This window comes from Lathamus discolor (assembly GCF_037157495.1).
Source record: "Lathamus discolor isolate bLatDis1 chromosome 2 unlocalized genomic scaffold, bLatDis1.hap1 SUPER_2_unloc_1, whole genome shotgun sequence".
NCBI lineage: Eukaryota > Metazoa > Chordata > Aves > Psittaciformes > Psittacidae > Lathamus > Lathamus discolor.
Genome location: NW_027069094.1, coordinates 628733 through 641502, shown reverse-complemented (window position 1 = coordinate 641502; position 12770 = coordinate 628733). Strand labels below are relative to the sequence as shown.

General features: G+C 67.6%; 2 protein-coding genes across 5 annotated transcripts in view; one reads left to right on the top strand and one right to left on the bottom strand.

Moving 5' to 3' along the window:
* OPLAH (5-oxoprolinase, ATP-hydrolysing) overlaps window positions 1–427 on the bottom strand; it is a 3192-nt gene extending 2765 nt beyond the window's left edge. The window contains exons 1-2 of the mRNA XM_065664134.1: window positions 333–427; window positions 89–188 (exon numbers count right to left, since the gene is read on the bottom strand). Of these exons, the coding sequence (XP_065520206.1) occupies window positions 89–188; window positions 333–427 (195 nt within the window). The remainder of the gene's footprint in view (window positions 1–88; window positions 189–332) is intronic.
* PLEC (plectin) overlaps window positions 24–12770 on the top strand; it is a 30458-nt gene continuing 17711 nt past the window's right edge. Inside the window, exons 1-22 of one of the 4 annotated variants that reach the window (XM_065664138.1) lie at window positions 24–40; window positions 306–395; window positions 628–662; window positions 1239–1316; window positions 1401–1493; window positions 2219–2385; window positions 2900–3015; window positions 3095–3201; window positions 3771–3890; window positions 4551–4646; window positions 4846–4973; window positions 6599–6692; window positions 6908–7062; window positions 8006–8306; window positions 8525–8602; window positions 8814–8975; window positions 9803–9907; window positions 10021–10116; window positions 10215–10340; window positions 11388–11540; window positions 11862–12013; window positions 12126–12252. In XM_065664138.1, coding sequence (XP_065520210.1) covers window positions 1257–1316; window positions 1401–1493; window positions 2219–2385; window positions 2900–3015; window positions 3095–3201; window positions 3771–3890; window positions 4551–4646; window positions 4846–4973; window positions 6599–6692; window positions 6908–7062; window positions 8006–8306; window positions 8525–8602; window positions 8814–8975; window positions 9803–9907; window positions 10021–10116; window positions 10215–10340; window positions 11388–11540; window positions 11862–12013; window positions 12126–12252 — 2436 coding nt within the window. In that variant the 5' untranslated portion in view covers window positions 24–40; window positions 306–395; window positions 628–662; window positions 1239–1256. Of the gene's footprint in view, window positions 41–305; window positions 396–627; window positions 663–1238; window positions 1317–1400; window positions 1494–2218; window positions 2386–2899; window positions 3016–3094; window positions 3202–3770; window positions 3891–4550; window positions 4647–4845; window positions 4974–6598; window positions 6693–6907; window positions 7063–8005; window positions 8307–8524; window positions 8603–8813; window positions 8976–9802; window positions 9908–10020; window positions 10117–10214; window positions 10341–10558; window positions 10631–11387; window positions 11541–11861; window positions 12014–12125; window positions 12253–12770 lie in introns of those variants that run through there. The other 3 variants (XM_065664139.1, XR_010608983.1, XM_065664140.1) reach the window with 3 other exon arrangements.

Below are 12770 nucleotides of genomic sequence, written 5' to 3'. Positions count from 1 at the left end.
TTCTCTTTCTGCCTCTCCCGCGCAGCACTGGCGAGCAGAGGTAGGTCTGTGTGTGCCGCGGCTTCACCGCGCTGCCCCTCATTCACACCCCGCTCCTGCACCGGCCCCCGCGCGGCACAACCGCGTTCTGCATGCGGCACAGCCACCGCGCCGGGATGGGCAGGGGGCTGGGGGGGTTCAAACGGGGCCTGGGGGGGGTGGGCACCGGCTGCAGCTGGGGGGGGGGTGTGTGTGTGTGTGAACCGCGGGCACCGGGGCCGTGCCGGGCTGCGCCGCGGTGACGCTGTAGCGGTGGGCGCCCGCAGGCTCAGCGCCACGTCAACGACCTGTACGAGGACCTGCGGGACGGGCACAACCTCATCTCGCTGCTCGAGGTGCTCTCGGGGGACAAGCTGGTGAGTCCCGCGCCGCCGCCACCAGCCGCCATGTCAGCGCCCACCGACCCATCAGCACCCCCCAGCCATCGGCACCACCCACCCATCTCGTGCCCCCTGCATCTGCCCCCACCCCTGCTTGGCCAATGCCGGCGCCGCGGCTCTAACGCGGGGACGTCTCTTTGCTTTGGTGCCCCGGCGCTCACCGGCCCCCTCGGGCTTTGCCTTCTCCTGCTCCGGCGCTGCCGGGCAGCCGCGGGAGCGCGACGTCGTCGGAGCTTGCGGTTGGTGAGTGGTGGGCACGGCACCGCATGGCACCATACGGCACCGCGAGTTCCGGTGCAGCCACCGCATGGCACCGCGTGTCCCCGTGCAGCACCGTGTGTCCCCGTGTGGCACCGCGTGTCCCGGTGCAGCACCGCATGGCGGCCGGCCGCGCCGTTTCCGTAACACCAGCCCCAGTGGTGTCCTGTGATGGTGTCACCAGGAGGTGCCGGCACCGGGGTCCTGGTGCACCAGCGACACTGCAGGCCAGTGGGGCTTCCCTGGCGCCCCACGGCCATGGGTCAGAGCAGACCCGCGGTGCACTTGGGGTGTCGGGGGTCCCCGGTCTGTCCGGTGCCGGTGTTGCAGGGGGTGCAGGGGCTCCATGCCAGCGGGCGAGGGCAGGGTGCGCGGTGCTGCCGCGGTGCCCGCGGTGCTCAGGAAGCGCGGGCGCGGATCCGGTGCCTGAGCCCATTGTCCGGTTGAGCCGCGCTTCCTGCAGCAGCCCCGGGGCCGGGCCGGGGGTTTCCTGGCTCAGCCGGTGCCGGGGCTGTGCCGGGGCAGTGCCGGTGCCGCCGGTCTCAGTGCGTGTCCCCGCAGCCCCGCGAGAAGGGCCGGATGCGCTTCCACAAGCTGCAGAACGTGCAGATCGCCCTTAACTACCTGAAGCATCGCCAGGTGAGGGGAGGTCTGGGGGGGTTTGGTGCCGCCGGGAACCCCCGGTGCCACCGCGGCGTCACCACAACCCCGTGTGCTCCATAGGTGAAGCTGGTGAACATCCGCAACGATGACATCGCCGACGGCAACCCCAAGCTCACGCTGGGGCTCATCTGGACCATCATCCTGCACTTCCAGGTGGTGCCGGGGCTGGTGCTGTGGGGGGGGTGCCGCAGGGGTGGGTGCCGTGGGGCAGGGATGGTGCCGTGGGGTGGGTGCCATGGGGCAGGGATGGTGCCGTGGGGCTGGGATGTTTGCTGTGGGGGGGGTGCCATGGGGCAGGGATGGTGCCGTGGGGCTGGGATGGTGCCGTGGGGTGGGTGCCATGGGGCAGGGATGGTGCCGTGGGCTGGATGGTGCCGTGGGGTGGGTGCCATGGGGCAGGGATGGTGCCGTGGGGCTGGGATGGTGCCGTGGGGTGGGTGCCATGGGGGCAGGGATGGTGCCGTGGGGCTGGGATGGTGCCGTGGGGTGGGTGCCATGGGGCAGGGATGGTGCCGTGGGGGCTGGGATGTGCCGTGGGGTGGGTGCCATGGGGCAGGGATGGTGCCGTGGGGCTGGGATGTTGCTGTGGGGTGGGTGCCGTGGGGCAGGGATGTGCCGTGGGGCTGGGATGTTGCTGTGGGGCCGGTGCCATGGGGCAGGATGGTGCCGTGGGGGGGGTGCCATGGGGCAGGGATGGTGCTGTGGGGCTGGGATGTTGCTGTCGGGTGGGTGCCATGGGCAGGGATGGTGCCGTGGGGCTGGGATGTTGCTGTCGGGTGGGTGCCATGGGGCAGGGATGGTGCCGTGGGGCTGGGATGTTGCTGTGGGGCCGGTGCCATGGGGCCAGCGCGGCGCAGTAACCGCGGCGCTGCCGGCAGATCTCGGACATCCAGGTCACGGGGCAGTCCGAGGACATGACAGCCAAGGAGAAGCTGCTCCTCTGGTCGCAGCGGATGGTCGAGGGCTACCAGGGGCTGCGCTGCGAGAACTTCACGGCGAGCTGGCGCGATGGCCGCCTCTTCAACGCCATCATCCACCGGCACAAGTACGTGCTGCCGGCGCCGGCTGTGGCATGGACGCAGCATCCGCATCCGCATCCTCCTCTATATCCCCTTGTCCCCATCCCCATGTCCCCATCCCCATCCCATTTTTATCCCCATCCCCTTCCCTTTCCACCCCCAGCCCATCTCCATTCCTTCCTCACCCCTTTGTTCCCACCTCCATCCCCATCCTCATCCCATCCCCATCATTCTGTCCCCATCTCCATCCCCTTCTCATCTCCTTCCCCTTCCCATCTCCATCCCCATCCTTGCTTTGGGCTCTGGGGGGACTCAGCCCCACACAGCATTAGCGCAGGGTGCTGCTAATGCCCGCCCCATAGCAGGGCTGTTCCTGCCCCAAAGTGGGGCTGGGGGGCTGCTGCTCACTCCACGGGGCTCTGCCTGCTTTGGGTCCATGTGCCTGGTGCCACTGAGCCACTGCTGGCTCCCGGTGCCGGTGTCCCCGCGGTGGTGCTGGTGCCGGTGTCCTGGTGCCGGTGCTGACCGTGGCTCCCGCAGGCCGATGCTGATCGACATGAGCCGCGTTTACCGCCAGAGCAACCTGGAGAACCTGGAACAGGCTTTCACCGTGGCCGAGCGTGACCTGGGGGTGACGCGGCTGCTGGACCCCGAAGGTGCCGGGGGACACCCCAGGACCCGTCCCCGCCATCCCCCCCCCACCCCGTACCCGCTGACCGTGCTGTGTCCCCGCAGACGTGGATGTGCCGCAGCCGGACGAGAAGTCCATCATCACCTACGTGTCGTCGTTGTACGATGCCATGCCGCGCGTGCCGGAGGCGCAGGACGGCGTCAAGGCCAACGTCAGTTGGGGACAATGGGGGGGGACCCGTCCTGTGGCAGTGGCGGCACCGGGCCCCGTGTCCCCATATCCCCCACATACCCATGTCCCGTATCTCTCTGTCCCCCATATCTCCGTATCCCGTATTGCCATGTCCCCCTCTTGCACACCCATGTTGCTCATATCCATGTCCCATGTCCTATGCCCATATCCCGAGGCCCATATCCTTCTCCTGTTCCCATATCCATGCCCATGTCCCCATATCCATGTCCTATGCCCGTATCCATGCCCGTGTCCCCATATCCATGTCCTGTGCCCGTATCCATGCCCGTGTCCCCATATCCATGTCCTGTGCCCGTATCCATGCCCGTGTCCCCATATCCATGCCCGTGTCCCCATATCCGTGTCCTATGCCCATATCCATGTCCTATGCCCGTATCCATGCCCGTGTTCTCATATCCATGTCCTATGCCTGTATCCATGCCTGTGTCCCCATATCCATGTCCTATGCCCGTATCCGTGCCTGTGTCTCCATATCTGTGCCTCCATATCCCCGTATCCCCATGCCCACGCGTGCCCGTGCCTGTGCAGGAGCTGCAGCTGCGCTGGCAGGAGTACTACGAGGTGGTGACGCTGCTGCTGCAGTGGATGCGGCAGCACACCGTCAGCTTCGAGGAGCGGCGCGTGCCTGCCAGCTACGAGGAGATTGAGGTGAGGCCGTGAGCCCGTGTCCCCCCATATCCCCTCCATGTCCCCCTGTGTCCCCCCCGTGTCCCCCCCGTGTCCCCCCCATATCCCCTCCATGTCCCCAAATCCCCCCTTGTCCCCATGAAAGGACCCCGGTGCCCGGGGAGGTGCTGGTGATGCCGCAGCTCGTTGGGGCCCAGCCGTGGGTTGTCTCATGCCATGACGAGGCCTCCCGGTGCCGGCAGCCCCAAACCGGCACCGGCAGCATCCACACTGGTGTCGGGGGTTGACCCTTTGGGCTCCACGTACCGGTCCCGCTGGGCCGTGCGTGGGCTCCGTGAGCCGTGTGTTGGGCTCCGTGTGCTCAGCGTTGACCCTCTGGGCTCCTGCCGCGCGGCGCGGGGGCTCGGTGCCGGTGCGGCACTGGGGTGGGGTTGGCTGGGGCAGAGCTGCGGCCATGGCAGGGCTGTGCCTGGGCCATGCCAGAGCTGTGGCAGCGCCAGCGCCGCGGCCGCTCTGACTCAGAGCCTCCATCGGCCCCGTGAGTCACCGGCACCACCCGGCTCCCGCCCGGCGCTTCCTTCCCACCCGCCCCGCGCGTGGCACCATGGCCGGGGGGGCCGGTGCCAGGGGGTGCCGGTGCCGGTGCCAGGGTTCCCCCTCATCTGTTCCCCCCCTCGGCAGCTCCTCTGGCGCCAGTTCCTCAAGTTCAAGGAGTCCGAGCTGCCGGCCAAGGAGGCCGACAAGAACCGCTCCAAAGCCATATTCCAGGCCATGGAGGTCAGGGGGGGCAGAGCACGAAGGGGGGTCCTGGGGGGTCCTGGGGGGTCGGGAGTCCGGAGGGGTCCTGGGAGGGTACTGGGGGTCCCGGGGGTGGGTGGGGGGAGCCGTGGGGCTGGGTGCCGGTGGGGGCTGCCCCGTGGCGTGGGGGCTGCACGGCCCCTGCGGGGCACGGTGACGCGCGGTGGCCCCGGTGCAGGGCGCGGTGCAGGCGGGGCAGCTGAAGGTGCCCCCCGGGTACCACCCGCTGGACGTGGAGAAGGAGTGGGGGGCCCTGCACGTGGCTGTGCTGGAGCGCGAGAAGCTGCTGCGGGCGGAGTTCGAGAGGTGCGTGCGGGGCAATGGGGTAACGGGGTAATGGGGTAATGGGGTAACAGGGTAATGGGATAATGGGGTAACCGGATAACGGCATAATGGGATAATGGGGTAACAGGATAACAGGGTAACGGGGTAATGGGGTAACCGGATAATGGCATAATGGGATAATGGGGTAACAGGATAACGGGGCAACGGGATAACAGGATAATGGGGCAACAGGATAACTGGGTAATGGGGTAACGGTGTAACAGAATAACGGGCAACAGAATAACAGGGCAACGGGACAATGGGATTACGGGGCAATGGGATAATGGTGTAACGGGATAACAGGGTAACAGGATAACAGATAATGGGATAACGGGGTAACAGGATAACGGGGTAACGGGATAATGGGGTAACGGAATAACAGGGTAACAGGATAATGGGATAACGGGATAACAGGGTAACGGGGTAACAGGATAACAGGATAACAAGATAACAGGATGCGCTGGGCGGCACCGGCGTGGCGGTGATGGGGTGAACCGGGGCAGCATCAGGATGCTGCGGTGCACCGGGGTGCTGGTGGGATGTTGGGATGCACCAGGGCGGTGGCGGTGCTGGAGCACGCTGGGGCAATGGCAGTGTTGGAATGTGCCAGGGCTGAGGCAGGATGCTGGCATGCACTGAGGTGGTGCTGGAGCGTGCCGGGGCGGCGGCAGTGCCGGGATGAGCCAGGGCAGTGGTGGGGGATACCGGGATGCTCTGAGGCGGTGCTGGAACGTGCCGGGGCGGTGGCATTGGTGGAACGTGGCCAGACCACGGGGCTGGGCTGGGTTTGGGGTGTCCCGGCCCCCCCTGAGCTGCCCGGTGAGTCACCGCTGCCGGGAAGCGACGTGGCCGCAGGGCTCGGCACAGCCCAGCGCAGCCCGGCTCCGCTCGGCACGTCCGGCTCAGGGCTCGGGGCAGTGGTGCCCGTGCCAAGAACTGGGCTGTGCCGGTGCCACGAGCTCCGGGGGACTCGGTGGGGCGGGATGGGAGCGGGGCCGGGGCCGGGGCCGGCAGCGCAGGCAGGAGCAGGCAGGGAGCGGGCAGCGCAGGCTGGGATCAGCGCAGGCAGCGGGAGCAGGCAGGCAGCCAGGGCAGGGCAGGGCGGGGCCGGAGCCTGCGGCCGCAGGGATGAGGGCCGGGATGGGGAGCGGGATGGGGATGGCTGGGGAGCAGGATGGGGAGTGGGATATGGGGCAGGACTGGGAGTCGAGTGATGGTTGGGGTAGGGAGTGGGATAAAGGGCTGGATGGGGAGTGGGATGGGGATGGGAAAGGTTATGGGATGGGGTGCAGGATGCAGAGTGGGATGGGGATGGGAAAGGGGAGGGGACGGAGAGCAGGATGGAGACAGGAAGCGTGACAGGGATGGAAAGCGGGATATCGATGGGGATGGGGTGGGGAGCAGGATGGGGCCCCTCACCCCGGCAGGGCTGCACCTGGGTGTGCAGGTGGGCTCAGGGCCGGCACCAGCGCCGGGCTGGCAGAGCCCTGCGGGGTGTGGGGCAGGATGGGGCTGGCGCTGACAGGATCAGTGGGGCAGGGTCACCGTGCACGCAGTGCCGGCGGGCTCGTGTCCCGCCGCTGACGCTGTCCCCCCGTGTCGCGCAGGCTGGAGCGGCTGCAGCGCGTTGTCACCAAGCTGCAGATGGAGTCGGGGCTCTGCGAGGAGCAGCTCAACCAGGCGGATACCCTGCTGCAGGCGGTGAGCGGCCGTGCCGCCGCGGCACCGGGGGCATCCCCGTGTGCATTCGTGGGTCCGGGCCATGTCCGTTCCTGTGCCCTGTCCCTTTCCCCATCCATGCCCGTGCTCAGTCCTATGCCCATGATGGTGCCAGTGCCCACTCCCGTTCCTGGGTCCGTTCTGACTCCCATGCCCGGGCCTGTTCCCTTTCCCATTCCCGTCCGTGTTCCATGCAGGAGCTGCGGCTGCTGGAGGCGGGGAAGGGGCCGCAGAAGGCCGCGGAGGTGGAGCGGGACCTGGACAAGGCTGATGGGATGATCCGGCTGCTCTTCACCGACGTGCAGAGCCTCAAGGATGGGCGGCATCCGCAGGGCGAGCAGATGTACCGCAGGTACTGGCTCAGCCGCGGGCTGGCGCGGGGGGCGATGCGTGCTGTGACCCACGCAGCGTGCCCAGTGTGGTGTGCCCCGTGCCACGTGCGCCCCTTACACCCTGTGCCCTGCTGCTTCTGTGTCCCAGTGTCCCCCGTGCCCCCACGTTCCTCTTCCTTTCTGTTCTTCCCCGGATCCCCCTGTGTCTCCATGTCCCCTGCGTCCCTGAAGCCCCACAAAGCTCCCCATGTCCCCCCATGTCCCCATATCCCCACATGCTCACGCCTCGCTCTCCATGTCCCTGTCCTCTGCCGCTGCAGTGTGCCGTATCCCCATGACCCCCATGCTCCCACAGATCGTGCCGCAGGGTGTCCCATATCCTCATGTCCATGCCGCAGGGTGTGCCATGTCCCCATGTCCCATGCCCATGCTGCATGCTGTGCCATATCCCCATGTCCATGCCACAGGATGTACCATGTCCCCATGTCCATGGCGCATGCTGTACCGTATCCCCATGTCCATGCTGCATGCTGTACCGTATCCCCATGTCCGTGCCACAGGGTGTCCCATATCCCCATGTCCATGGCGCATGCTGTACCATATCCCTATGTCCGTGCCACAGGGTGTCCCATATCCCCATGTCCATGGCGCATGCTGTACCATAACCCCATGCCCATGCTGCATGCTTTACCATATCCCCATGTCCCTGCTGCATGCTGTACCGTATCCCCATGTCTGTGCCACAGGGTGTCCCATATCCCCATGTCCATGGCGCATGCTGTACCGTATCCCCATGTCCATGGCGCATGCTGTCCCATATCCCCATGTCCATGGCGCATGCTGTACCGTATCCCCATGTCCATGGCGCATGCTGTACCGTATCCCCATGTCCATGACGCATGCTGTACCGTATCCCCATGTCCATGGCGCATGCTGTACCGTTTCCCCATGTCCGTGTCGCAGGGTGTACCGCCTGCACGAGCGCCTGGTGTCCATCCGCACCGAGTACAACCTGCGCCTCAAGTCGGGGGTCCCGGTGGCGGCGGCGGTGGCTCCGGTGGCGGCGGCGGCGGCCCCGTGCGAGGCGGCGCTGCGGTACGTGCAGGAGCTGCGGGGCTGGGTGCAGGACAACCAGCGCCGGGTGGCGGGCGCCGGCTGGGGCATGGACCTGCCCTCGCTCGAGTCGCTGCTGAGCGCCCACCGCGGCCTCCACCGCGACATCCACGACTTCGGCGCCAAGGTGCAGCGGGCGCGCGACGACGAGGTCAGTGCCGGGTGCCCGACCTCATCGCCCTGAGCCTGGGGTGCCCCAGCCTGCGTCTGGAGGTCCCCAACCTGAGCCTGGGGTCCCCAGGGTGCTCTGTGGGGTTGGGGTGCTGGGACGGGATCGGGGTGCCGTGGGTGCTGCGGGTGCCCTGTGGGTGCCCTGTGGGTGCCCTGTGGGTGCTGCTGTTCGCTCTCACCACCCGTTTCCGCCCCCAGGCCCAGATACCCCCCAGCTCCCGCGGCGCCTACAGGGAGAGCCTGGGCAAACTGGAGCAGGAGTACGGGGAGCTCCTGGTGAGTGCCTGGGGCCGGGGGGTAACGGTGATGGAGGGCAGGATGATGGCCATGGGGGGGCAGATAACGGCCATGAGAATGCTGAATGCCATGGGGAGCTGTGGGGGCAGTTGGAGCCCGTGGGGAGCTGTGGGGGGCAGCTGGAGCCCGTGGGGAGCTGTGGGGGGCAGCTGGAGCCCATGGTGCTGACACTGGCCCTGGCCCTGCCCAGGAGTCGTCGTCGCAGCGGCTGCGGCACCTCGAGGCCCTGCTGGGTTTCGTGGGCGCTGCCACCGCGGAGCTGCTGTGGCTGAGCCAGCGCGAGGACGAGGAGGTGACGTTCGACTGGAGCGACCGCGGCCCCGCGCTGCCCGCCAAGCAGGAGGCCTACTCGGTACGGGGTGTGCGCGGCACAGCGGGTGCAGCGGCACTGCGGGTGCGGTGCAGCATCACTGCGGGTGGGGTGCAGCATCACTGCGGGTGCGGTGCAGCATCACTGCGGGTGTGGGTGCAGCATCACTGCGGGTGCGGTGCAGCATCACTGCGGGTGCGGGTGCAGCATCACTGTGGGTGGGGTGCAGCATCACTGCGGGTGCGGTGCAGCATCACTGCGGGTGCAGCATCACCGCGGGTGCGGGTGCAGCATCACTGTGGGTGTGGGTGCAGCATCACTGCGGGTGCGGGTGCAGCATCACTGCGGGTGCGGGTATAGCATCCTGCATGTGCGAGTACAGCATTCCTGCCTGTGTGGGGTGCAGCATCCTGCCTGTGTGGGTGCAGCATCCTGCATGTGTGGGTACAGCATCACTGCGTGTGTGGGTAAAGCGTCCTGCATGTGCGGGTACAGCATCCTGCCTGTGTGTGTGCAGCATCCATCCTGCACCATCCCTGTCCCTTTCCCTGCGTGTGACTGTACCGTACCTTCCCTGTCCCTGCACGCAGCCGTTGTCCTGCAGGGTCCCTGTCCCATCCCCAGAGCCCCCCCAGCACAGGCCTGCGGCTGCATGAGCCCGGCTGGGGCTGCAAGGTGTGAACAGGGACAGGGACACAGACGTGGCTGTGCATGGATGCACGGATACACATGGACGCACACACATGCACAGACCCATGGACATGCATGGACCCATGAACGTGCACAGACCCCCGCACACGTGTTCAGACGTGCGCACACGTGTGCAGTCCGTGCCGTGCCGGGGGGTCCCTCACCGTGTCTCCCTGCAGGGGCTGATGCGGGAGCTGGAGCTGCGGGAGCGGCGGGTGCAGGAGCTGCAGGGCTGCGGGGAGCAGCTGCTGCGGGAGCAGCACCCGGCCCGTGACACCATCGAGGTGAGCAGAGGGGGACGGGGCACGGCGCTGCTGGTGCCGGTGCTGGCGGCAGCCCCGTGTCCGTGTCCGGTGCCTGGGACCCACGTCCCGTACCCGTGTCCGTGTCCCCACAGTCATTCCTGGCGGCGCTGCGCACGCAGTGGAGCTGGATGCTGCAGTTGTGCTGCTGCGTAGAGACCCACCTCAAGGAGAACGGGGCCTATTTCCAGGTATGCCGCTGTGACCCCCAACCTCAGTGGCCCCACTGGCCCCAGTGACCTCCCACTGACCGAGCTACTGACCCCCCCCGACCCCATTGCCCCCCCAGTTCTTCGCAGAGGTGCGCGAGGCCGAGCGGCTGCTGCGGGACCTGCGGGACCTGATGGGCCGGAAGCTGCGGAGCGACCGCGGGCTCAGCGCCGCGCGCCTGGAGGACCTGCTGCAGCATGCCAATGTGAGTATGGGCCCCAATGCACGCCAATGCACCCCAATGCACCCCTATGGGCACCCCAGTGCTCCCTGCTGCAGCATGCCAATGTGAGTATGGGCCCCAATGCACCCCAATGCACCCCTATGGGCACCCCAGTGCTCCCTGCTGCAGCATGCCAATGTGAGTATGGGCCCCAATGCACCCCAATGCACCCCAGTGCTCCCTGCTGCAGCATGCCAATGTGAGTATGGGCCCCAATGCACCCCAATGCACCCCTATGGGCACCCCAGTGCTCCCTGCTGCAGCATGCCAATGTGAGTATGGGCCCCAATGCACCCCTATGGGCACCCCAGTGCTCCCTGCTGCAGCATGCCGGCCTGAGCAGGCACCCCTATGGGGACCCCTATGCAACCCCAGCACCATGCAGACACACACAGGTGTGCCCCCCTCCCTGCAGTGTCCCCCCGGGTTCCCCAGGGAGGGTGACCCCGCAGTGAATGGGTGACCCCGCAGTGTGTGTGGGTGACCCTGCAGTGTGGGGGTGACCCCGCAGTGTGTATGGGGTGACCCCGCAGTGTGTATGGGGTGACCCCGCAGTGTGTGTGGGTGACCCCGCAGTGTGTGTGCAGTGACCCCGCAGTGTATGGGGTGACCCCGCAGTGTGTGTGGGTGACCCCGCAGTGAATGGGTGACCCCCTGTGTATGGGGTGACCCCGCAGTGTGTGGGGTGACCCCGCAGTGAATGGGTGACCCCGCAGTGTGTGGGTGACCCTGCAGTGTGTGGGTGACCCTGCAGTGTGTATGGGGTGACCCTGCAGTGTGTGTGGGTGACCCCGCAGTGTGTGGGGTGACCCCGCAGTGTGTATGGGTGACCCCCTGTGTATGGGGTGACCCCGCAGTGTGTGGGGTGACCCCGCAGTGTGTGGGTGACCCCGCAGTGTGTATGGGGTGACCCCGCAGTGTGTATGGGGTGACCCCGCAGTGTGTATGGGGTGACCCCCTGTGTGGGGGTGACCCTGTGTGTGGGGGTGACCCCGCGGGGGATGCCCCCCTGACCGTGCTGCCCCACAGGAGCTGCGGGAGCAGCTGCAGGAGGTCGGGGCGCAGCTCCCGGCGCTCTCCCGCCGCGCCAGCGCCATCGTGCAGCTGAAGCCGCGCAGCCCCGGCGCAGCGGTGCAGGGCCGGCCCCGCCTGCAGGCGGTCTGCGACTACCGGCAGCTGCAGGTGCGCGGGGTCGGGGGGGCACGGGGATGGGGGGCACGGGGGTGAGGGTGCAAGGGGGGATGGACCGCGGTGGGGACAAGGGGGCAACGAGGGAACGTGGAGGGTGCGGTGGGAGACCAGCGTGTGAGCCCCAGGGGTGCCCCCCATGCGCCAGTCCCCCCGCAGCCCCAGGGGTGCCCCCATGCACCAGTCCCACTGCAGCCCCAGGGGTGCCCCCATCCCCAGCACGTCGAGGGGTGCACAGGGACCGGCCATCCCCCCAGCCCGGGGGGGTGCACGGGTCTATTCCTACCCCTACCGCCCCCCGTCCCGGCCCTGCAGATCACGGTGCGCAAGCAGGACACGTGCACCCTGCTCAGCAACGCGCAGCCCCACAAGTGGAAGGTGCTGAGCGGCGGCGGCGAGGCCGAGGTGCCGAGCGTGTGCTTCATCCTGCCGCCCCCCAACCCCGAGGCGCTGGATGCGGTGCGGAGGTGAGCACGGCGCCACGGTCCCTGCTGACCCCACGGCACCCCCCGGCCCTATGGGCCCCCCCCCGGCGCAGGGGCCCCGATCCCCCCCGCTGCTGACGCTGCGTTTCTGCAGGCTGGAGGCTGAGCACCAGGAGCTGCTGCAGCTCTGGCACCAGCTGCACCAGGACCTGCGGAGCCTCCGCGCCTGGCAGTGCCTGACCCGAGACATGCGGCAGATCCAGGCCTGGTCCCAGCTCACGGTGAGTGCCCTGTGCCATGCCCCGGTGCTCCTGGGGTGTGCGCGGGTCCTGGTGCACAGATGGGCGCCCCCGTGCCCACACTTGTCTGGGTGCACACGTCCCAGTACACGCGCTGTGTCCCAGTACACACGCGTCCTGGTGCACACACGCTCTGTCCCGATGCACACACACTGTCCCCATGTGCACACACAGTGTGTCCCGATGCACACACGCTGTGTCCCGGTGCACACACGCCGTGTCCCAATGCAAGTGTGTCCCGGTGCGCACACACTGTGTCCCCATGCACACACACTATGTCCCAATGCACACACGCTGTGTCCCGGTGCACTCACGCTGTGTCCCGGTGTGCACACGCCATGTCCCGGTGCGCACAGGCTGTGTCCCGGTGCGCACAGGCCGTGTCCCAGTGCGCACACGCTGTGTCCCAATGCACGTGTGTCCCGGTGCGCACACACTGTGTCCCAATGCACGTGTGTCCCGGTGCGCACATGGTGTGTCCCAATGCACGTGTGTCCCAG